Source organism: Lathyrus oleraceus, chromosome 6 (assembly GCF_024323335.1).
Source record: "Lathyrus oleraceus cultivar Zhongwan6 chromosome 6, CAAS_Psat_ZW6_1.0, whole genome shotgun sequence".
Taxonomy (NCBI): Eukaryota; Viridiplantae; Streptophyta; class Magnoliopsida; order Fabales; family Fabaceae; genus Lathyrus; species Lathyrus oleraceus.
The window spans coordinates 373,528,269-373,554,094 of NC_066584.1; the positions used below are offsets into that span (position 1 = coordinate 373,528,269).

The 25,826-nt window shown below is 36.9% G+C and overlaps 2 protein-coding genes across 2 annotated transcripts; both read right to left on the bottom strand.

Moving 5' to 3' along the window:
• Positions 1 to 4,049: 4,049 nt before the first annotated feature.
• Positions 4,050 to 11,009, bottom strand: LOC127091149 (uncharacterized). Its single transcript, XM_051029707.1, has 10 exons — positions 10,693 to 11,009; positions 7,756 to 10,527; positions 7,375 to 7,671; positions 7,194 to 7,280; positions 6,319 to 6,471; positions 5,810 to 5,973; positions 5,575 to 5,722; positions 5,162 to 5,284; positions 4,954 to 5,041; positions 4,050 to 4,512 (listed from the first exon to the last, which is right to left on the bottom strand). Exons 2-10 carry the CDS (start codon positions 10,018 to 10,020, stop codon positions 4,325 to 4,327), a joined length of 3,513 nt encoding a protein of 1,170 aa, XP_050885664.1. The 5' UTR covers positions 10,021 to 10,527; positions 10,693 to 11,009; the 3' UTR covers positions 4,050 to 4,324.
• A 9,721-nt stretch (positions 11,010 to 20,730) lies between these two features.
• Positions 20,731 to 21,408, bottom strand: LOC127095719 (uncharacterized). Its single transcript, XM_051034369.1, has one exon. The coding sequence runs from the start codon at positions 21,406 to 21,408 to the stop codon at positions 20,731 to 20,733; it is 678 nt and encodes a 225-aa protein (XP_050890326.1).
• Positions 21,409 to 25,826: the final 4,418 nt, after the last annotated feature.

Sequence of the window (25,826 nt, forward strand, 5' to 3'; positions counted from 1 at the left end):
AGAATAACATTATTGATAATGATATTCCTAAAACTAATGTTTTCGAAATTATAATTTTAATCCATTACATAGACACAAATTTAAGACTATAAGATTAAGCTCTTCTTATTGGATCATTACGAGAAGCATTTATATTTGGTCAAAATCAACACATAAATGAAAAAGACATCACATATTTACCTAAAACCTTAAGGCAATAGATGTATTATAAAGTGTTCAACATATTTATGAAAGCGAAAACTTTTTCATCCACATACAATTTTACCGTCGTTGTGAGCACTACAAAGAAACACGCCTCCTGACCACCACATTGTCAAGAAGACTTTTGATACAAGGAACCGGTCTTTTAATTGAACAATCGGCTTTGATACCACTGTTGGGTCATCGTGAGGAACATAAGTGTTCAACACATTTATGAAAGCGAAAACTCTTTCATTCACATACAATTTTACCGTCATTGTGAGCACTACAACCAAACACGCCTCCTGACCACCACATTGTGGAGAAGACTTTCGATACAAGGAGCCAGTCTTTTAATTGAACCATCGACTTTGATACCACTGTTGAGTCATCATGAGGAACATCCATATTGGGTCAAGGACAAGTGAAAGAGACACCACATATTTACCAAAAACCTTAGGACGGTGGACCTATGAGTCTTCTCACTTATAAAGTGCTCAACATCTATTTCTATAAACAATGTGGGACTTCCAATTCACTCTTGTACGCAACATTTTTACTTCTCTAACATTTCAATCATAAAAAAAAAAAGTGAATAGTTGAATAAATGTTGTTTCTTTTATCTTTTTTATCACATGATAAACTTTGTTTTAAAATGAACAGTTGATATTAAAGTAAAAAAATATTTTCTTTCAAAATATAGTTGAAAGTAACTTTTAAAATAATCCAAATTTGAATTATATTATTCAAATTAAAATAGAAAATCATATATTTTTTATCTAGTAGTTTAATTATCAAAATTTGACTCCATAAACATAAATAAGTGAAATAACTTGGATTCAAAATTGTAACTCTACACTCAAATGTATAATGCTCAGTTACGAACTGATGGTTTAACGAAACTAAAAAATTATGTAATATTTTTAAGATGAAAGTAAATAAATTATCTTGTGAAAATTAAATTATTTTTTTCTCAAATAAAAGCATATATTAATATATAAAATATTAGTGGATAGAATAAAAGTAGATATAGGTAGTTTTTGAGATAATTTTTGCTATAAAAATATAGATTTTTTAAATAAGTAAATACTAAATAAATAAAAATATTGAGAGTTAGTGATTGAGTTTAAAAAAAATTATTATATATATATATATATATATATATATATATTATATATTATATATATATATATTATATTATATATATATAATATATATATATTATATATATATTGTCTGATAAAGAGATAAGTGATAATATCATTTTCTTTTCTTTCAAGAAGCAATTCATTCTATGTATAAATCTATGAAGAAAAAAAAACTGACATAACATTCAAAATAGATTTTGAAAAGGCCTATGATGATGTTAATTGAAATTTCTTGAAATTTTATTTAAAGTGAAACAGGTTTTCTACCATTAGTATAAAATTGACCATGCACTATCTAGCTAGCTTCTTTATGTCTATTCTTTGAAATGTGAAATGGCTATCAAATTTGGTTCTGATTGAGGATTACGGTAATGTGACCCCTTCTTACCATATCTCTTTCTTATTTGCATGGAATTTTTGTCGTAGAAAATCATCAATATTGTCGATGAAGGCTATTGAAAACCTGTTAAGTTATCTCTTAATGGACCCCTTCTATCGCATTTATTTTTTGCTGATGATATTCTTCTTTTTGCTAAGGTTTCTAACTCCAAGACAGACATCATTTTTTATATCTTGAATTGTTTTCCATGTTTTCTTGCCTTAAAGTGAATGTTGCTAGATCAATGATGTATTTCTACGCTACCACTAAGAGGGGTAAAAATGATTTGATTGTCTCCAACACATGTATCAAGTGAACTCTTACTCTAGAGAATTACTTGGGATTCCCTATGTTGAATGGTCGTCTTCAACATAAGAACTTTTAGTTCATAGAGGAGAAATTCAGTCAGAGTTTATCATTTTTGCAACATAAATTGTTAATTAAGGTTGGTCGTTTAACTCTTGTTAGGTATATCCTAAACTCCATTCCAAGTTATTACATGCAAGTGGCTTGACTTTCTCAGTCAACTTGTGATTTTATTGATAGGATGACTAAATTTTTTTTATGGAAAGGTAATTCAAACTCTGGTGTGCATCTCGTTGGCTAGAATTAAATGACTAAGCCCTAAAAGTCAGGTGATCTTGGGATCTAGAAAGCAAGAGATACAAATACCTCTATGTTGAGAAAGTTGGTTTGTGATCTCCACTAGGATTATGATTCCCTATATGTCCAAGTTTTGAAGCATAAGTACATCAATGTGGAAATGTTCCTTAATATAAATAGAAATCAGGATCAATTACTTGGAATGCAATTATGAAAGCTCTCTTCGTCGTTAAAGATGGATTTGAATTTAGATTGGGGTGAAATTTATTCTTTCTGGTTTTCCAATGGTCTGGGGTAGGGAAATTAGCATAGCAAATTCTTTATGTGGGTATCCACAATATGGAAATGCGAGTGAATGATGTTTACTTGAATGGAAATTGGAACTTCAATTCATTATATACTAATATTCATGCGGTTGTTTGTAACCGCCTAAAAGTGTTTCCCATTTGTTTGAATTCCTTATCGGTTAATCTGAAAAGACAATTTAGATGGTATTTATACTACTTTTGATGGTTATAACTGACTTAAAATACTTGATTTTGTTCAGAGTACAACAGACAACAACTCTTGGAAGTGAGTGTGGCATATTTCTGCTTATGAGAAGGTGAAATCCTTTTGACGTATTTACATAAGTCTCTTTCTACGAGATCAATGTTGTGTCATCGTGGTATGCTCCAACGAATCTATATCCTAGATGCAATTAGGACGTTGAGACGACTCTACACTGTTTGTAAGACTGTGAATTCGCTACTAGTTTTTGAAAATCTATTGACTTCTTGGATTCCTTATTCATCCAAGGGGATAATTTATATGATTGAATTAGACATGAAACCGACGACAGCTTTATCTTATTGGTTGCTTGTTGGTGGTTGTGGCGCGCTAGGAACAAAATGTGTCTTGCGAATGAAGTGGTATCTTCCTATACTTTGAAACTTGTAACAGAGAATTATGCTGATCTGTTAGCTATATGTTTTTTCAAACATAATATGTATCATCCAACGAGAAGAATCACATGGAAAGCACACAAAGATAGTAATATGATTTTGAATGTTGATGGCAGTAGTCTTGGTTATCCCGGAGTCTCGGATTTTTGTGGATTGATTTGAAATATTGATGGTGTTTGGGTTCACGATTTTGCAGATAATATTTGTTATTCAAACATCCTTCATGTTGAGTTAATGATGTTATATCATAGTTTGTGTATGGCATGATAATTTGGCATCAAAAACATGATGTGCTATCAAGTTTATTTAAGAGTCAACATTAAAGAACTTCTCTCTAAGGAATGATGAGTTCAAAAATATTTCTTACTCTTAGAAAGGAGAATATGTGTGCTAACTACCTAACAAAAATATAAAATTTATAATGATGCAATGTACCGGTCTTTTGCAGAACCTCCTGTTGGAAAATCACTCTCCTGCTAACTGATCTTAGTGAAACTTTATTTTCTAAATAATTTTCTGCTTTATTTTCTTCTTTTCCCATGTAAGAAAAAACTAATAGTATTTGATTTTCATGCAAAAACATTGTATTTTTAAAAATAATCAGATTTAAATTTTATAAGAACTCTTATTTCCATCTTTTTTCCCTCTCTAATTTTCTTTACCCTCGTATATAATTAGGCATGCCAATCAAATATAAACCCAAAATACTAGTCTAATCCTAAATAGATTTTGACAGAAATTTTATTTATTAAATTTAAAAACAGTATCTGCAAAATTTACCCATAACAAATATGCTATACCTGCAAAATAAATTTAGTGTAGGTCTGCATGTATGAATATCAGCGTGTTTGTTACGGTTTTCACTTCCGGGTTTAACACTTTAACTGGTTCTCGAAATTACAAGACAACAACCAACCATTATATTAGATTGAGCCGGTAAAGAAGCAGTGGAGTTCATGAAAGGCTTTTACTCATTTTCAGCATATACCTCTGCACTATGTTTTCTATACAAACAACTCATTTCATTCATCTTCATATTTGCCTTCATTTACAAGTAATGTTTAGTTTTTTCACCGAATCCCAACATTAGGTCTCCTTTTCTGCAGTGCAGCTGACATGTTGCGGAGTCTATTTTTAACTTCTGTGAAGGTTGGCCTGGCCTCAGGTTCAGGGCTCCAACATTCTTCCATCAACTTTTTCCACTCAGAATCACAGCGTTTTGGAATAGATGGCCTCAGCGTATTATTGACAATACCTCCTTCAACAAATAATTAGCAGTAAACAAACTCATCATTAGAATTCAAACAAAACTTTTGTTTTGTGAAAAATATACCAAGGTTCAGAGATGATGCAGTATGGATATTGATTATTTGCAACACATTGCCACAAATAAGCTAGATATACACAAGTAGCATTACTTATAGGTATATAACTGCGAGTTGAGATTCATAGTTGATCTGATTAAAGGGCATCGTAATATTAAACTGCCTATAAAAATCAAAGAAGAAATGCATTGTTATTGTTTCAGTTTCGTGACAAAGTTCACTTGAGCGGTTGTTTTTCCAACTGTGAAATACACTAAAGAAGCATCTAATTAGTGGCTCCGCATCCATGACAGAAAGACAGGTAACTAAAGGATCTTGGGAAAAAAAACTTGAACGAATGGTCTAGTTTGGAATTACACATGACAAAAACATACCTATGATAGCACCACAGTGCATGTTAGCATAAGGTTCTTCCCCAGTCAAGATTTCCCACATTGTGATACCAAATGAGAAAATATCGACCTAAAGATGACAAAATAGACAGCTCAATAATACAATCTCCAGGAAAGTACTTGCTTAATCCACTAGAAAGTGCATGGTCAAAATTGAAAAGAACATAGAGAGACAGATGAAGTTCCTAACCTTCTCAGATACTCTAATGCTGTTACCATCCAGTAGTTCTGGTGCCATCCATGGAAGAGTCCCTCTGACACCACCAGAAACAAGTGTGTTGCGTTTAATTCTCGATAGCCCAAAATCTCCAACCTATTAATCATATTTTAGGGAAAGAGATCAGTCTTTGTTTAATCAAAGTTGTTTCTAAAGAAAAATAAAATAAAGTATATCTTGATGGTAATGGAGCAGGATAACAATTGGGGTTAAATTTGTATCAAAAGCTGGGAAATATTTTTAAATAATTAAATGAATAAACAAAATTATTAAAATAATTGTGTATTTTTCTTTTTATTTAACATGACATCAAATGTTTATGAGCACAACTTTTTTAAAGGCTCATAAGTCAGAGGAAGAATAAACTTGTTTCTGCTTCAAAATACCTTACATACAGGCCGCTCAGGATCACCCAAGTTGACAAGCAAATTATCACACTTCAAATCAAAATGAACAATACTTTTTAAATGCAAATATTCCATGCCAAAGGCTGCATCCATTGCAATCATGATCCTTTTACGACGGTCAAGCACTCTGCAAGTATATTTTAGTAAGAGTGATAAATTCAAAATTAATTACCGGGTTGCAGCCTATACATAATACATGTGAGAGTTTGCTTACCTCTCCTTCTTCAAGAGAACATTTCTCAGTGATCCGTGCAACATGTATTCTGTTACAGTTGACAATGTTCCACCTGGGCCATCTGGAACTACCCCATAAAATGCCACCACATTTGGATGGTGAAGAGTTGATAGAATCTTTGCTTCCCTCCAAAAATCTTTAGTCTGGAGAAACAGACGCGATAAGCATATAACTACGGAACGTCATAAAAAAAGGATAACTCTGTGAATTTATGTTAATGGTCGGTAAATATGAGATCTTCCAAGTCAATGAAATTCACTTCCTCATTCATTCCCCACAGAAGCACTTTTTCATGCATATTACAAGTATTTTTATACCCTGAGTTTGAAAGGAAAACTAAATAAAGGACACTAGCAAATTCATTCATCACAGAAGCATTTTCCCATTCATAACTATTTACTAGTAATTTTATAAAATATAAGTTTGAAAGGAAAACTAAATAAAGGACAATAGCAAATTCAATTTATTTATACTCTATGGAGACTTACCAACCGCTCTTGCTCTGACATTCTACCAGCGAAACAGCTACTTTTTATTCTCTTAATTGCAACATCTGTTCCTCTCCATTTGCCATGATAAACGGTTCCAAAGGTTCCAGATCCTAGCTCATGTAGTTCTTCAAGATCACCATTCTCAATAATCTGTATTTTAACACATGAAGCATTTGGGTTAAACGTGGATACTTGTGGATTTTGATCTGCTTTCTTTTAGTCTTCCTACTAAAACAACTTAAGGGATGGAAAAGCAAAAAAATCAAACTAAGAAGCCAAAATCGAGAGGGGAGATTAGATCTCAGGTGGAGCTAGTCCTACTATCAGAATTTGCTCATTAATGAAGACTGACATTAGTCTTTGTTGGAATTTCCGTCTTCATTGTGGTCCACCCCTAGTCGCCTAAATTGCGGCATTTGGCTTGCCTTCATTGTGTTGGGTTTGAAGGGGTGGATTTAGTCCCACATTGCTTAGATATATGGCTTGTGTTATGTTTATAAATGGGGGAAATCCTCGCCTTACAAGCCGGTTTGGTAGAGATGAGTTAGGTCCAACCCACACATTCTAAGAGTCTTCATATGATTAACAACAATATAATTATAATAATGCAAGTGTTACTTTCAGATCAATAACTTTGAAGTATCTCTTTACGTGTAAACCTCGTATTTCTAGAATTCAACTTCAACAATATAGTTTAGAGTATAAAACATTTATCATAAATCTCATGTTTCATATTAGTCAACAAAACCAATTAATGAAAAATGGAGATAAGTAAAAAAGTGGTTTTAATCAACCAAATAATACCTAATGAAATTTGGGGGTTCATGATAATGCGAATATGCTTCAATATACCAAAATGTAGTGTTTTGTACCTGTAAACCATAAAGTTCCGACTCTGTTTCAGCAGTTTCTGGATCACCAATAGGCTTATTGAAGTTTTCATTATCAGCTTTTGCAAGCTATCATTGTAGACAATAACCTCAAGTCAGTTATATAAATCAGTTATCATATATGAAACACTGACACAACAGTTTCATTCATCTTTAGACTCACCTTACTTTCAGATTCTGGATTAACACACACTACCCCTGCTTTTTCAGAATATGTATGTTTGCCCTCTTCATCTGTATTTGAGACAACTTCTAAGCATGACTGAATACTTGAAGAAATATAATCAATTGATTCTTTGACAACTGCTGCTGATTCTGCCTTGTTGATGGAAAATTCATCAATGTATTCATACGATTGTTTCTTAGTGACTATGCTTTCTTCCTTTTGGTTCTGGTAGTATGCAGGAGCGTCGTCAGGGTCAAGAACCTCTCTTAGTGAAGAAGAAACCACATCTGGATACTGAATTACAAACGAAAATACTGTTATTCTTACATGCAAGCATGGAGTTGTTTTGATCAATCAAAGGTTATATTATATACTTACCGAGATAGGTAGCACAGATTCTGTGTCAGTTTGGGGGTCAATAGGACGTATCTCAAAGAAGCCAGGGGGAAGTTGTTGACTGTCTTTTGTCTCTGACACAGCATATTGGTGATGCATTGGTGAACTTTGGCTTCTCATAGGAAACTCAGAAGCAATTGTTTCAAACGGTATACCATTTGGTTGCTCTGTCACGCATCTAGCCAACTGTGATGACATAAGTGGTGCAGCAGAATCACTGCATTCACTGCTTTGTAAATCTGGTGAAGACGAGCAAGCACCATGTTGATAGTAGATGTACTGTAACTGTTGTGGCACAGCTCCAACTTTTTCAACAAACCAACCAGTGCTTTTACCTGCACATTGTAGGTTCTCTTTACCAATTTCTGACAGTCGCTTGCAACTATCAGTCATTCCAAAAGTCGGCCAGTTTTGATGTAAAACTGTACGTTCTTTCTCATCACTTATCTCTTCTGGCTGCATTGAACATTCTTCCAAAGAGCTTGAAGTTCCCAGCGACGACAATTTGTCTCTCTCAACATTAAGCGGAAATTGCAGGTGACCTTTGTAGTTCTCACTATTCTCCAGAAGCGTTGAGTCAGAGAGTGCATGCAACATTCTGTACTGAGAAACATCCTTATCATCAGACACTGAGAAAACACTCGATGACTGATGTGGATGAGAGACAAGTTTGTTAAAATGGTATGAACCTTCTTTGTTTACTAAAGGCCTCTCAAATTTCGTATCTGTCTGATTAAAAATTGCAGAAGAAACAAATTCTTTACTATTGTTTCTTCTGTGAAAATGGAAATTAGCGTTAGACTTCCTGATTTGGTCAGACTCCAATGGATATTGATTACTAGGATGGTGGTTCACACATGGAGGCCCTTGGGGAAGATTGTTATAATATGCAATGGGATCAACATATCCGGTACTGTCTACATACATAGAGTTGTCGCGTGGAATTTTTTCCATGACATAGGGAATAATGTTTTCATTAACAACATTATATGGTTGATCCGTAAATAACTGGACATTAGAAATATTTGGATCTTTAGGCTGTGGACAAATGGGAGATGGAGGCATTTGATCAAACGACTTGCCCGCTACCTTCATTGATGTTACATATGGACTTTGTTTTGACATTGTCCCTGCCAAATTTGAAGAGGTTGGGCTGCAATCCATAAAATCTGAAGCAAATGCATATGTGGATGATTCCCTGTGGAAATGTGGACTGTTGTAATCAGAGGCAGTTGTAAACTGACTTGCATGGCTTGCCAGATTCAGTCCACTAAGATTCTTTCGCGGACTTGGATCCAGTATACCATTAACAGCAACAACATAATGATAATCAGCATCACTTTGCTGATTGACTCTTTGTTCATTAGAATTTGGACTCTCTGATTCATTTGAAGCTATGAGAAAAATCCTCAGTCGTTGCGAGCCTCCACCTCTTTCAAGCTCCTCATACTCCTCAATCATATGATGAAGATCCTCATCAGAACAAACAGAAATAAGAGCATCGAGATCCTCTCCAGGAAGCTGGTATTTGATAATGTGAGTTTGATTGCAAATATCAGATGTCTTCCTTGTAAGTTCCTCATGTGTGATGTTTTTCCTGATCGATATAATCCGCGTCTCTCCCCCCACATATCTGAGCTTCCCATCATTTGGCCTTGGCAGTATTCGACCTCCAAAACTACATAAAAACTTTATCTTTTTGTAGAAGGAACCTTCTGAGAATACTGTTCCATAAGGTTGGCATGAACGAGGAGTATTTGATGCCGAGGCAACTTGATCGCATCCGTCAGAAAACCTACTTGATAATTGTATAGAAAATGCACTCGGTGCTTGTCTGATACCACCATGTTCACACTGGTATCTGCTCAAATTATTATGATATGCCCTGTTGTCAACTTCAGCAACATAGCCTCTAGCAAAAGCAATATCTAAAATATCCAAATTGCTATCAGAATCCATTTTCCGTAGGCCAGGGACGTGTTTTTGATCCTCGTAGACCAGTTGATAATTGTTACTATTATTAATATTGAAGTCCATTCTGTTTGGCATGTGCTGCTCTGCATCAATTATGACAGGAAACCTTCTTAAACCAACCCGGTCGCGTAAGAACTCGGCAGAAAATTCTTCACCAGTCTGTAGACATATATTGTCTCCATTCTCTTTATCAGAAGGTACTCTGTCACTAAACCCAACACTCACTGTACCTCTATAGAGATTACCTGAAATTCCAGGATCCTCATTATTCATGGTGGAAGATTATACAGTAATCTCAACCTAACAACCTTTTGCAATAGACTGCTAAAATATTCTCAATGCCTATCCACATTTTACACTTAACTCTGGTTTCTATTATTGCAATTTAGGCAATTGAGTCGCAAAGTATTTCTATTATCACTCAAGCTAATCTTTATCACAACAACTTACAACACAAAAAGAAAACCGTCAAACCAACACTGTACAATTCAGTATTTCGCATATGTCATCTGTGCCGGTCTCAATTTGTATATCCTGAAGGTGACATAATAACCAAATCCCTCTGTAAACAAAACTAGAAATTGCGGAGAAACTTGAAAATTATGTTTACCCTTCATTAAAAAAAATGGAGAACCAGGGAATTCTACATAATCAGTCCATTAAAAACCATAATCCGAAACACGAAGGTTCATCGTTGTCATTGATATCAACATGATCATTGTCCTGAAAATGAAGTTGCACCCTACCCTAGCTCCATAAACGGGCTTGAGAATTTAAACCCTACAAGAATATAGACATTTATCAAAACAATATAAATTGAGATAATGTAGAACCCGTTTAATTTCAAATTTAATAGGAAGAAACAAGGGTGTAATGAAATGAAATTATGAACAAAGCAAGATTAAGAAGCGTTCGCGCGGCGGAGCAATGATTTGCAAAAAGTACCTGATTGTGTATCCATGAACAGGAGGTGGGGGTTAGATTGAGATGGGAATGTTGTGGTGTTGGGGATGCAAGGTTTTGGGGTAGGGTTGGACGAACCCAAAGGGGAAAATGGGGTTGAAGGTTTGATTTTGTTGGGAATAGGGAGAGAGAAAGAGAGGGTTTGTTTGAGAGGAGATCGTTGAGAGAGAGAGGTGAAAATGCTCCATGAGGATCGGAGGCTACAACGGAGATATGTTGGAGAAGAATATTTGCTTAAAATGGCGCGGAATGGATTTGGACTGTTGAGAAAAACAAGGGGGATATTCTTCTCTTCTATATGTGTACACATCATGTTCTTTTAAATGGGGAAATTGTCTTTTTGGTGCCATTTTTTTAAATTATATAAAAATAAAAACATGAAATACAATTATTTAAGGTGTGAATGAGAGAATATTTGCCTCAACATTAATGGAATGAATGAATGGTATTTATACAGTATAGTTTGTTTCAGGATCAAGTAACTAACTTATCTCAAGTAATAAACTATAACAACGGCATATTAATCCTAACGAATTTAGTTAACTTTAAATATAATGAATTCATGTTAATAGTCTCTCTCAAGCTGGAGTGTAAGTAATGGAGGTTATGTTAATAGTCTCTCTCAAGCTGGAGCGTAAGTAATGGAGGTTTTAAGCTTGGATAAGATAGGAGAAAAAGGTTGAAGATTAAGAGGTTTAGTGAAGATGTTGATCAGTTCTATTGAAGATGGAATAAGCAATAATTAGAATAGTTTCGCAAGGAGTTTTTCACGAACAATGTGGAAATCGATCTCAATATTTTTTGCTCTTTTGTGGAAGGATGTGTTTGCAGGAATGTGGCGAACGGATTGGTTGTCACAATAAAGCAGCGCAGGTGTGATAAAATTGATATGGAAGTCGTGAAGTAAGTAAGTGAGCCATTGTAACTCACAAACAGATAACGCAAGAGAACGATATTCAGCTTCCAGTGAAGATCTAGAGACAATGATTTGCTTCATTTACTTCCAAGAAACCAGGGAGTCTCCTAAGAAAATGCATAAACCTACAACGGACCTTCATGTGTCGCTACATAAAGCCCAGTCATAATCACTAAAAGCCTTGAGTTTGAGTGTATATGCTGATGAAAAGAATAATCCCGGAAAAGGAGATTGTTTTATGTATTTTAGGATTCGATAGGCATCCTGCAAATGCACAATTGTAAGAGAAAACATATATTGGCTCAGTTGTTGGACAAAGAAACTGATGTCTGGTGGCATGGTGCACGTGTATCTTAATCGATCAATGAGACTTCTGTAGGTTGTTGGATCAGTGGGAGAATAGTTGTCAGTGGTTCTAAGTTTGTGTGATTATAACATGTGAGTAGGGACAGGCTAACAACTATAAAAAATGTATCATGTAGCAACTCAAAAGCATATTTTCGTAGAAAAATTACAGATTTCTAAGGTCTTCGATTTTGAAACTACAGTCAAGCTTGGATTTCAAACTTTGTATTTCATCAAAATCATTACTTGAGATAATCAAGTCATCAACATAGATCAGTAGGATTTTAAACCTCTGATCATGAACTTTGTTGAAGAGGGGATGGTTTGTCTGAGATTGTCAGTAATGTAAGGAAAGCAATAGAGATGACAATTTTGCAAACCATTGTCGACTAGTTTGTTTCAATCTATAAATGGGTTTTTGTAATTGCAAACTTGGTTAGGAATGGAGTGAATTAATCCTGGAGGTGGTGTCATGTAAACCTCCTCATCAAGATCAACATGGAGGAATGCATTGTTGACATCAATTTGGATAAGGTGACAGTTATTAGTTGCAGCAATTGCCAATAATAATCTGATAGTTATCAACTTAGCAACAGGTGAAAAGTGTCCATGTAGTTAATGTCTTTAGTTTGTGTGTAACCTTTTGCAACCAACTGTGTTTTGTGTCTCTCAATAGAACCATCAACATGTCTTTTGATCTTATATACCCACTTACACCACAATCGCACGATTTGAGCCACTTCTATTATGAAAGCTCTGCATAAATTATAGAAAATAGATAAATATGGGCAATACATGCTTTCGTCAGTGCAAATCCCTATCGATAATGAATAATTTGTCTGCTTTTTTATCGGAAAAATAGCAAGTGTACTATTTTGCCTATTATAGTAATAAAGGGAAAATTCCCCGAATGTCGATCTCAAGGACTGCAAGTTAATATTGAGTTCAATTGATCGCTCAATTAAACAAAAAGTATGATTTGGGTTTTTAAATTCAAAATTATAAAAAGAAAAGCAAAAAAAAATAGTAATGAAAAGTAAGGGTTTGCAAGGTAAGAGGAACAATGCCAGGGAAGGTGTATGATTTATCCCTGTAACAACTTTGAGTCACTATTGCATCAACAAATATCAATTACTACCAGTTCTCAAGGGTATTTTCTCTCAAGTCCTTGGTGAGAAAACCTTTAATCATTCTACCCTAGTTTCTACGTCCATAGGCAATCATGGTGAAGTTAAGCTTTATGATATCAAGAATGCTCTGATTCATACAGGGTATCTCTAGTCCTTGGTGATATCTACTACATAGTAACCTTATGAAAACCTTACCAATGGCGGTCCAGCCTAATTGATAACCACAAAACAATCTCGATTGGTCCAAAAGAGAAAGCATTAAACACATCAAAAGGTTATCGTAAGCATAATATTATAAATGCAAATGTAAACTCAAAGTTATTACAATTCTAAATCAGGGGCACCCCCTAGCATTGAGGGGTTTAGCTACTCATATTGTTCAAAATGAATTCAAGATGAAAATTACAACATTACAAGTAATTGGATGACTTGGATCTTCAATCGCTCCCGCTCATGAAAACCTTCTGCTTTCCGAACTCCTTGCTCTCTGTAATACTTGATTGCTTGACAATTCTGTGTTTGCCTCGTTCCAGGATCCTCTTTTTTTTGGTAGAAGGTTCCCTTATATAGTGAAAATTCCAAGCAAAAGATGGACAACTCCAAAAATATCCTCAAAAGCCCGATGATAAAAGCCCAGAAATAGGAAAATTATGGGTTTGGGCTGACACGGGCCGTGTCAGCTGACATGGGTGGTCGTGTCAGCTTACTTCCCAGTTTGACATGCCCATGGAGGAGAAACACGGCTAGGGGATGGCCTGACACGGGCCATGTCAGCTGACACGGCCGACCGTGTCAGGCTTCTGCTTTATCCAACGTCCTCCTTCTACCTGACATGGCCCGTGTCAGGTGACACGGGTGGCCGTGTCAGGCCTTTAGTACTGATGATTTTTCATTCCTTCTCTTGTCGGAATCTCGCACTGTTTCGCTCCGAGTTCCTCGATTCTTCCACCTGGACCTGTCGGACAAAAACACAGACATCCCACGCATAAAATCACGAAAATATAAAATAAACATGACAATTAATGGAAATTCTAAAATATCATACGGGAATTAAAATTGACTTTAAAAGTACCAAAATGCTTGCACAGTGTATCAAAATCCTCGGTTTCTTGTCGGATTAGTAACGAAAACTTAATGAAATTGGTGATTAATCACAACCCCAAACTTAGCTCATTGCTTTCCCTTAAGTAATGTTTTAGACGACACCGCGTGTCACTTCCTAAGATTTTCATTCTTATCCTGACACTGCTGAGATCTTTCGCTAACGCCTTCACTCTTCCTTTTATAGTTCCTACTTTTCCTCGTGAGTTTTCCGTCGTACTTCCACTTCGAGGTACAGTTTCACCTGTCAGCTTATATCACATTCTCACCAAATCTCTCGGGGTTAACGTGTTTTCACTCATAATTCATAATATGAAATACCAACTCACAAGTTTGAATAGATTCTCCTTTCATATCGCCTACACACAACACACACTTTTTGAGGTCTTTCGGGTTGTAACGGGGCTTGGGTTATGGTGTGGATATTTTAAACAAAATAGGAAACAAGTGGTTTTTGGTTCAGAGTCAATGTTACTATTATTTTCACTATGTTTGTTCATTTTCCTTCTTTTCCTCTATTATTATTTTTTTAGCTCGGGTTTTTCTTTACTATTCTTGTTTTTTCAACCGAGTGCCCTTCCTTCGGCCAGTGCTTCTTTTGAACCATCGAGTTTATTTCATTTTTTTTATGATTCTCTTTTTTTTTCGCACTCACCTTGGCTTTTGAAACTTATGGGGTTTTACCCCAAACTTAGAATTTCAACACAGCTTAATAATATCAACTTGACTCCGAACAGGGTAAGGAAGTATTTTGGTCGCGGGGTACATTTACGGGGTCAAACAAACAATGGATACATGCCCAAATGGGGTTTACAACGGATAAAATTACCAGGAAGGCTAGAAAATCTCAAGGTTATATTCAAACAACGTGCGTCAATGTGTGTAGATATGTAGTGACAGTCCCAGAGAATCTACGCAAATTAAGAGTGATAAAGACATACCTGAATATCGCTCATGATGATCAATGTGTCTGGCTTTTTATGCACTCGCCTTGTTAGGTAAAGCTTGACAGTATCCATAGTACCTCTAGTATGGTGTGACTTCTTCCTTACTTCGAAATACACAGGGCACTTATGTTGGTTAAGTTGTATACGTTGCGTCCGATCTTTTTCTTCAGTAGTGTCGACTTCCTGGGAAGATCCTTCACAACAAGCAATGGTAAGTGAAGTGATCATTTCATCCACTCTTACTCGTGATCATCACTATTTTTTTTACAATAACACCACAAACCTGAAACACTTGCAGCATATTGTACCCTAAAAACAGACAAACCAAATACAAAACAGTAATAATGTAAAATAACAAAATTATTAGAAAAATTAACAAAATACTGAAAATAACATAAAATCTCCCCCACACTTGAACCAAACATTGGCCTTAGTGTTTGCAAACAAGGACGAAGGAGGAAACTCACAACACTCTACTGAGGAGGCGGGGGTGGAAATGCAGCATCAATTGCCGCATCATGAGGCTCATTTCATCCAACACTTCCCCCTGTCGGGCATGCTCGATACCTTGTCGTGTTTGCTCAGTCCTCAAGTCGCCGAGCTCAGTTTGTACCCAGGTTCATTGGTCGGCCGACCAGGAAGAGGATCATGCATCCTGCTGGGCAGGTTCCGAAGGTGGGGGTACAAATTATTCCTGAGCAAAGTGCTTTTGTTGCATCCGCATGGTCACCTGTAAACTGCTCACATATAGCAAAGTGCTCAGCATCGTGTCCTTCATCAGTGTCAGGGTCAGCACTTACATATAGCCAGTTTGCACAATCAGTAATACTAACTATGTCTGAATCTGGAAGAGCCATAATAAACCGTTTATGAATGAGAACAAAATAATAAATGGGAGCAACGAAAATCATACCTTGTTGTATCAGAGCTGCCATATCAATTTTTGTCTTACCTGTAACCAGAGTGTCATCAAGTAAAACCGCCTGATACCCGAAATGTTGAGCAATTTGGGTGATCATGCCTCCGACGGAGATGCCTCCGGAGTCCGCTCGGCCAACTCTGCCAAGATAATCAGCTGCAAAGGCAGACACATTGATGACCTTGTTTTGCACCATCGAGTACATAAAAAGCAACTTCCGCTAAGTTGCTACACCCGTGTTATCGCCCCGTCTGAACAGGGTGTAAGCCAAACCCTTATGGGCATAGCGGAAACACGGGTTCTGGATGCCAGAGGCTTTAGCACCCTTGGAGGTGTAATTCGTCCTCCCCGTGATGGAAATCCAGAAGTCTTTTGGCGAAAACCCATCTGGGACCGCCCCCGGTCCGTACAGCGGGAGTCGGAGTATCCCTGCCAATTCTTCCACAGACAGTTCATGATAATTATTGAACAAACGAAAATGTAAAGTCCCAAAATAGTACCTGGTTGTGTCGATCCATCTCTTTTCGAGTTGGAATTCCAGCGTGTTTAAAAATTCGAGCATGATGCGCTCATATGTCGGCGCTTTAAGGCTCGTAAACTCCAGCATCCCCAATATGTGGAACATCTTGTCCACTTCAATTTTTAGCCCTGAAGCATTCAAAGTGTGCTCGCACATATACCTGGTAAGTGTGAGCTTTCGTTTCCGGTGGACTTGATATCGTTTTTCCTGTTCTGGATTGTCGAATAGAATGTTGTGCGGATTCGGGTTCCCACTGGGACGCTTCCGTGACCTTGACATTTCGGCTAGTTATTGCTTTCCTGTCAAAATTCTCCTCGGGGGAATTTTGGACCTTAAAAAAAATGAAATTTTGAATATATGGAATTAGAAGATTCTGAAACCATGGTTAGAACGAGGGCGAAAAATGGAATAATAGTTGTGAATGGTGTTGTTGTGATAAGGTAATGGAAGTGGTAGTTATGGAAACTTTTAGTGAGAAGGTTTAATAGAGGTTGAAGAGGGTTTTAGGGAGAAAGAGTGACGAAGATGAAATTGTGAGAGAGAAAGTGAAATTAGTGGTTGAAAATCTGATTAATGGGAAGGGGGAAAGGTGGGTGAGGTGTGGTTAAGTGAAAATTAAAATGGTGGGTCCCACGAAAAATGATTTTTTCAAAAAAATTTAAATCTCGCCTCCCTGACACAGGCCGTGTCAGTTGACACGACGCCCGTGTCAGGCTACTGTCAAAAGAGCCGTTACAGGCCTCTTGACACGGGTTGTGTCAGTTGACACAAGTCGTGTCAGTTGACACGGGTGGCCGTGTCAGGCCACTGCCACGTCCAAAAAAACCTAAACCTTCAGTGCTCCTGACACGGGTGGCCGTGTCAGGCCATAATTTTTACTCTTTTTCCCACTTCTTTCCATGGTCCTGACGCGGGTCGTGCCAGCTGACACGGGTGCCCGTGTCAGACTGCAAAATTGCTCATTTTTCGGATCTTTCATTCTGTTCGTCTTTCGGTAGCGTCCTTTCGTTCGACACGACTTATACATTTATTGACGTGATTTTCCCCTCCTTTATAGAGCTCCTGTGTAAACCTGCAAACATACACACACTGATTAAAATTAAAATTGTGTGGGTTGCATCCCATGAAGTGCTTCGTTTAACATCGCATGGCTCGACGGTCCTTCCTCTTTTCAGGTAAGACGGACTTTGTCTATCGGACCACCCTCATGCCCTTGTAGGTACGATTTGACTCTCTGCCCATTTACCTTAAATGTGTCCCCGTTTTCCGGGTTTCTCAGCTCAATGGCTCCATGCGGAAATACCTTCTGTATCATAAAGGGTCCCGACCATCTCGATCTTAGTTTGTCAGGGAACAACTTCAACCTAGAATTAAATAATAACACCAGTTGTCCTTCCTGAAGTTCTTTCTTCTGAATGCGTCGGTTGTGCCATGTTTTTGGTTTGTTCTTTGTATATCTTGGCATTCTCATATGCTCGATTTCTGAATTCTTCTAGCTCTTGTAATTGAAGAATCTGGGATTTTCCCGCTTTGGAAAGATCATAGTTTAGAAATTTAGTAGCCCAAAATGCCCTGTGCTCGAGTTCGAGCGGCAGATGACAAGCTTTACCGTAGACTAGTTGGTACGGGGACATACCTATGGGGGTTTTGAACATTGTTCGGTATGCCCATAGTGCATCCTCTAGCTTGATCGACCAATCCTTTCGTGACGCGCTAACTGTCTTTTCCATAATCTATTGTATCTGCCAATTTGATACTTCAACCTGTCCACTTGTCTGAGGATGGTATGGTGTGGCGATTTTATGCTTTACGTTGTATTTCCTTAACAGGTTCTCCATCAGCTTGTTCAGAAAATGGGTACCTTCGTCACTAATTAGTGCTCTTGGTACCCCAAACCGAGCGAAGATATAATTCTTTAGGAAATTGATCACCACTTTAGCATCATTCATGGGTAATGCTACTGCTTCCACCCATTTTGACACATAGTCAACTGCTACCAGAATGTACTGCTTTACAAAGGACGGTAGGAAGGGTCTCATAAAGTCTATTCCCCACACATCGAACAGTTCTACCTTCAACATGGCATTCTGAGGCATCTGATTTCTATTTGATATGTTACCTGTCCTCTGGCATCTGTCGCATTCTTTCACTATCCCTTGTGCATCTCTAAACAATGTAGGCCAGTACAATCCAGACTGGAGGACTTTTGTTGCGGTTCTATCTCCGCTAAAGTGTCCTCCATATTCTGAGTTATGACAAGCTCTGAGGATGTCCCTTTGTTCTTCCTCCGGTACACATCTCCTCACCAGCCCATATCATCCCTTTTTGTACAAGAACGGATCGTCCCACACATAAAACCTGCAATCATGCAAAAACTTTTTCCTTTTGTTAGAATCAAAATCATCAGGTATTAGTCCACCTACCACAAAATTCGCGTAATTTGCGAACCGGGGGATATTCGTAACGGCTAGGATACGTTCGTCGGTGAACTCATCTCTGATGGGGTGTGTTTCTTTTGTTTCTTATATTGAAGTCATCCGATATAAGTGATCTGCAACAGTTTTTTCACTCCCTTTTTTGTCTCTGATTTCTAGGTCAAACTCTTGTAGAAGTAGGATCCATCGCAGCAACCTCGGTTTTGATTCCTATTTGGCAAAAAGATATTTTAAAGTTGCATGGTCAGTATACACAATTACCTTTGATCCCAACAAATAGGATCGGGACTTATCAAAATCATAAACAACAATAAGGAGCTCTTTCTCGATGGTTGCATAATTCATTTAAGCGGGGTTCAATACGTGACTATAGTAGATCACATGCAGAAGTTTCGCCTTTCGTTGCCCTAATACTACCCTTATTGCATTATCACTTGCATCGTACATGATCTTAAAAGGAAGAGACCGATCAGGGGCAATAACTATGGGGGCAGACACAAGTTCCTTCTTCAGGGTCTCGAAGGCTTCGTTGAACTCTTTGTCAAAAAGGAACGGTGTGTCTTTCACCAATAGGCTAGTGAGTGGTTTTGCGATCTTAGAGAAATCTCTTATGAACCTGCGGTAGAACCCTGCATGTCCCAAGAAGCTTCAAATGCCTTTTTCATTCACCGGTGGTGGTAAATTAGCTATTACCTCCATTTTTGCTATGTCCACTTTGATGACTCAGTTGGAAATCTTGTGTCCCAATACTATCCCTTCACGTACCATGAAATGACACTTCTCCGAATTCATGATCAAATTTGTTTGTTGGCATCTTTCTAACACAAGGGACAAGTTAGTTAAACATTTATCAAATGAAGAATCGAATACTGAAAAGTCATCCATAAATACTTCCATATTCTTTTCGATCATGTCATCAAAGATTGATGTCATACACCTTTGAAAAGTGGCAGGTGTGTTGCACAACCCAAATGGCATTCTTCTGTAAGCGAAAACACCATAGGGGCGTGTGAAGGTGGTCTTCTCTTAATCTTCAGGGGCAACAACAATCTGATTGTATCCCGAGTACCCATCGAGGAAACAATAGTAGTCATGACCGGCTAACCTTTCAAGCATTTGATAAATGAATGGTAATGGAAAATGGTCTTTTCGTATTGCCATGTTCAATCTCCTGTAGTGATGCAAACTCTCCAACCTATAACAGTTCTGGTTGGAATTAACTCATTCTTCTCATTTTTAATCACCGCAGTGCCCCCTTTTTTTGGTATCACATGGATTGGACTTACCCATGAGCTGTCGGAGATAGGGTAAATTAATCCCGCATCCAATAATTTTACAACCTCTTTGCGTACCACTTCTTCCATGGTTGGGTTAAGTCTTCACTGTGGTTACACCACCGACTTGTAATCATCTTCCATTAAGATCTTATGCATGCAAACTGTCGGGCTTATACCTTTCAAATCCTCGATTGCCCATCCAATTGCGTCTTTGTATTTTTTAGCACTTGAATGAGTTCTGCTTCTTTGACACTTTGTAGATTGGCGTTGATAATAGCTGGGCATTTTTTTCAGTATCTAGAAATACATACTTCAGATTTCCTGGTAAGTGTTTCAGATATGCCCCTGTTTTGGGTTCTTGAGTGATATCTGATGGTGGAGGTGGTCTTAAATCTTCCCACCGGTGTGGTTTAGATCTAATCCATTCAGGTTATTTTTTCATCATAGTGAGCACTTCAGAATTACCCTCATCTTCATCACTTTCGAAAATTGATAGACTCAAAACACGTTCTAATGGTGATTGGGGCATTTTCTTTTTAATTTCTTGAGCAATTACCCGATCTATTATCTCTACAGTGTGTCTTGTGCCAATATCATCTTTGTATTGCATTGTGTTATGCACATCAATCTTTAGCTCTTCATCATAGACTTTGAGGGTCATCGTTCCTTCCTCTATGTCTATCATGCATCGTCCTGTCTCTAAAAATGGTCTGCCCAATATGAGAGGAATATCCTCGTCTTCGAGCATTTCCAGAATGACGAAGTCAACTGGGAAAACGAACCTGTTAATCTTTACCAGAACATCTTCCATTATCCCATATGGTCGCCTAATAGAGCGATCAGCAAACTGAAGTGTCATCCGAGTATCTTGAACGGTGCCAATGCCTGATTTCTTGTAGATGGATAGTGGCATCAAACTCACACTTGCTCCTAAGTCAATCAGAGCCTTTTTGAATTTTCTATCATCAATAGTGCAAGGAGTAGTAACCAATCCCCTATCTTTCTTTTTCACTGGGATTTTCATACCTTGAAGAATGGAAGTACATGTTTCAGTCTGAATGATCGGGTCTATATCAGTGGAAACATGTACTGAAGAATGGCAGTACATGTTTCAGTCATGATTTTCATACCTTGAAGAATGGCACCCTATCTCAACTTCATACTCGTGCCCCTTTTTCTTGTTATTTTCTTTTATTTTTCTTTTGTTAATTGTTTCACTCCATTTTTTTTATTTTTTTTATTGTTTTAATATTTTTTTACCATAAAAATTAGAAATTAAAAAGAATATAGTGATGAAGTTAATTCTTGAAGCACTTAGAAAAAATAACAATGGTTTAGTAAGTATATTGCAGTTGGACCTTAATTGGATTTTAATTACATTGAAAATACTTTGAAAACAAAATGGTTAATCTTAGATGTTAATTAGGTTTTGATTATTGTGGGTCACTAATCCACTTCTAGAAATATTGATTCATCATGTTAGAATTTAAATATTACCTGTATGTTAATTTTGAGTTAAGTTTGTTGGTTAATATGCAATATGGTCAAAATTAGATTTTAATCCATTTTTTGATTGAAAATCCTTTGATTCATGATTAGTTTTAGACCTAGTTTCTAACTAAAATCCAATAGAAGTAGTTTCTCTTGTGCATCCATTCCTGATTGCATTTTGAGGCATGAATCATGATCATGAATGAGCTTGATCTTATCATTGCCACTTGATTGACTTTTAGGCATTGTATGCTTGTATTTTTCCAATTTTTGTATGGTTATAATGTATCCCCCCATAGTGGGTAAAATGTTCCCCACTCCCACAAACATGTAATAATGTATGATTTACTTTTCCTCATCGCTTTCCTTTGCATGTTAACTAACAAGATAAAATCAAAATGATAAAAATAATATTTTTCAAAATGAATAAAATACATTTGATCCATGGTCACGATGAACGTGTCTGTCGGATAATAACTGCAAGTATACAGTTTATTGCGTAGTTTTAAAAGATTGTAGAACCCACAAAGACTAATAATCAAACTAATTTATCTATCATTGTAATCCAAATCTAAGGCTAAAGGTTAAAGGATACGAACGGAAATATAAACGCCAATTGCTAGAGGTTTGAAAATGATGATAAAACGAGCCTAAAATATGGATTCCGTGTTCATAAGGGACTTTGTAGAATTCAGGTGCTAATTACGATTAGATTAAGTTTCATAGAAAATATTGATTTAAATTTGCTTTGAATAGGCAAGATCTTGCTCTTTTACTGCTCTTTTGCTCCTTTTCCGATTTGTTTTTGAATCTGCTTTGAATCTAGCTGACAACTGCAAAACGAATAAAAATAAACTAAAAAGTGATAAAACATATTGAAATAAAGAGGAATAACATGCGAAAAACATGTGACATAAGCCTAAAAACATGATACAAATTCTCGTTATCAAACTCCCCCACACTTAGATTGTTGCTTGTCCTCAAGCAATCACCCAACGCAAATGAAAAATAATTAAGTACAGCGTCTGAGACATAGGCACGACAAAACTCTAAAAAAAGTAAGAGGCTGCTAGGCTAGTGCTAAATAGATAGGTACTAGATATCGACAATAAGGATACCGTAGTGACACATATTCAATTACACTGACAAAAACTCCCCTATATACAAAACCAATCTAAATCATGCCATTATAACTCGACCTACACTCTTTGTTCTTTTTCACCTCTTTTTTATTCTAGCGCAATCACATTAAGCCTGTTATTCATACACATGCATGACAGGCGAACCTGTTAGTGATTATGGTCTCATTTTCAAAAAAAAATATCGCACTTACTTAGCAAATCTGCTTAAGAATCAACTGAATTTTTAAGAGTTTGTACTGTTGGGCTAAATGATCGGGTGATGATCACCTAACTTAGAATGGACATATCTTATCATAGATAATTTTTTTTCGCTTTAAGCCTGAGACTATACACTTATTTGCATCGGCTTCCTTACTCGATGTGTGCTTAGGACGGTGTTGGCTGCTTAAATAAACTACTTAAGAGGCTACTTCAAAAACTTGGAATTTAAGATCTTGACATAATGGTTATTCAAATCGATGTCGCATACTTAGGGAGTTTAGAGTGTTAGGACGGTACTGATATTATTGAAACTTTCCCAAGTCTATTTAACAATTTTTTTCATTGAGGATCAAATCTAAGGGAATTTTTTTCAACAAGAGAAAAGAATATCATGCAATATGACTCAACAACACATGTATGACTCGATCGAACATACAAACAGCAAAGACAAACAACTTAAACTAAAAGAAACTAACTAGAAAATAGTAAAAAAATATAAAATAAAGCGGGAAAGCTCCTCCCCCACACTTGAACCAAACATTGTCCTTAATGTTTCAGTGCAAGGTGGAAAAAGGAGTAGATAAAATCTGACAGGTGGATTAGTGATGTCGGTCTCGACCTCTATGACATCCAATACCGCCTCTACCGTACACAGGGTGAGGTACATGCTACATATACTCCCGCATATTTGATACTTACATGCGCACTCCGTTCATCTGCTCGGTGAGGTCACCCATGTTGAGCTCGGTTCTCTCAACAAAGTCAAGTTGACTCTCTCTGATTTGATCGATGGTGATCCTCATCTCCTCTTGCTGCCTATGTATACTCCTAAGTAACACATCAGGGTCCATATTGACATCATTTGGATGTCTAAGTTAACTCAGGATGTCATCAAGAGTTGTCCTTATCATGGTGTAGTCGTACTCCTTACGAGGCTGATATCCGGATGAGGTACTTGCAAAAGAGTCAGGGAAAGCATGTGTGGTGTATGCATGGGTTCTAGTTTGGGGAGCATCTTGCTCCATGCGATCAGGCCTGACAGTATCATCAAGGTCAGGGGCATTAACATCAAAAGTCCAATTAGCGCTCAGTCGCACGTTAATGCGTGCGGTGCATGGCAAAGTAACCCCCTCACCTCTCTGTTACTAATCATCAGATAATACTTGTCGTCAGATTTATTCTTAATAAGGCGCATGCTACGACAATAATCAAGATCTGCAAAAGGAGTCTCTAATGTCTCAAGTGTAGCCAACTCTATGCTTAGGTCTAACGCAAGCGTTATAGATGTAATCAACCCTCAAACATAAATAGGACCTCCTATCCTAACACTAGTAGACTAAAGGTGTGTCAATAAGAAAGGTGTTGGGTTAACTTTTGTTTCAGATAATGCACAGTAAATGAGGTAAAGATCTATAGAATTTACATTCTTAGTGTTTTCTCGGCCAAAGATAGTGTTGGCCAAAATGCGTTGCAATTACCTAATGGCGAGGTTCTGAATAGTAGTGGCTTTAAGACCTTCCTAGTCAGTGGTGGTTTTGCCTGTTAGTTGCCGCCAAAAGTCAAGAGCATTGGATTCCCATTCGCTTTCTAGAGGGGCTTGGCATGTATATTCATATCCAAGAGGGAATGAAAATATATTGGCCATATGGTCTTGGCTAAAGGTGTAATCTCTATTGAACATACTAAAATAAATAATGCTTATGGTGCGTGATCCTCCTATGAAGGTGGCATATTTAAAAGAACTTAGAAACTCACAGGTAAGCCTGATATATGTAGGGATGGTTAAAGAACAGAAGTAAGACATACCTAGGTTGCTAAGTATCCAATTAACATTGTCGATTAATCCTAAATCGCGAAGAGTAGTGTTATTGGGATACCTTGTGGCCAAGATATTCCTCTTGAAAAGCTTGTGATAACTTCTCCTTTGATTTTCGCCTGTGATACCCTCTACGAATGTGATACCCATGTAATTAATCTCTCTTCTTGGACTTGCTACTCTAGGAGACATGGTGAATGAATGAGAATGAGAAAGTTGGAAAGAAAGGGGTATGGATACTGTGAAGAGGAAAGAATGAGAAAAGATGGATTTTAAGATAAGAAAAATGATGGTTATAGGTTTTATAATGATTGGAAGGAAGTTTGATGGTTGGGGTTGAGGAATAGGAATAAATTGTGGTTAGAGTAGGAAGTTAAGATATTTGAATGAGGGATTTTTGGAAAACACGCAAGAGGGAAATGAAAAAACGGGAAACCTTCTATTTTCCTGATATGGCGAACGCCATTAGGTATATGGCGAATGCCACTTGCCTAAAACGAAGGGATTTTTTAAAAAGAGGCTAATGGTCCTAAAATGCGCAATTTCGGAATCTTGGCTTTAAAATAGGAAAGTTCTATGCTCTTAAGGTCATACTACTGCTAGTTGAAATAATAGTTGCATAAGGCCTTAATCGGAAACAAAAAAATGCATGAAATTAAAGGGATTTACGATATAAAAATAAAAATAAACAACTGAAAGGGAATTTACATTAATTGAAATAGCAGTAACACATGTTCTCGTCGATATTTCGATGGTAAAGTAAACATAAACTGAAAAACAACAACAAAGGGAAAATACTAATGAAAAATAAACATTCTAAACTAGAAAGTCGGGAAACAACGGTACAACCAACAATATTAGCCATCACGACGTCTA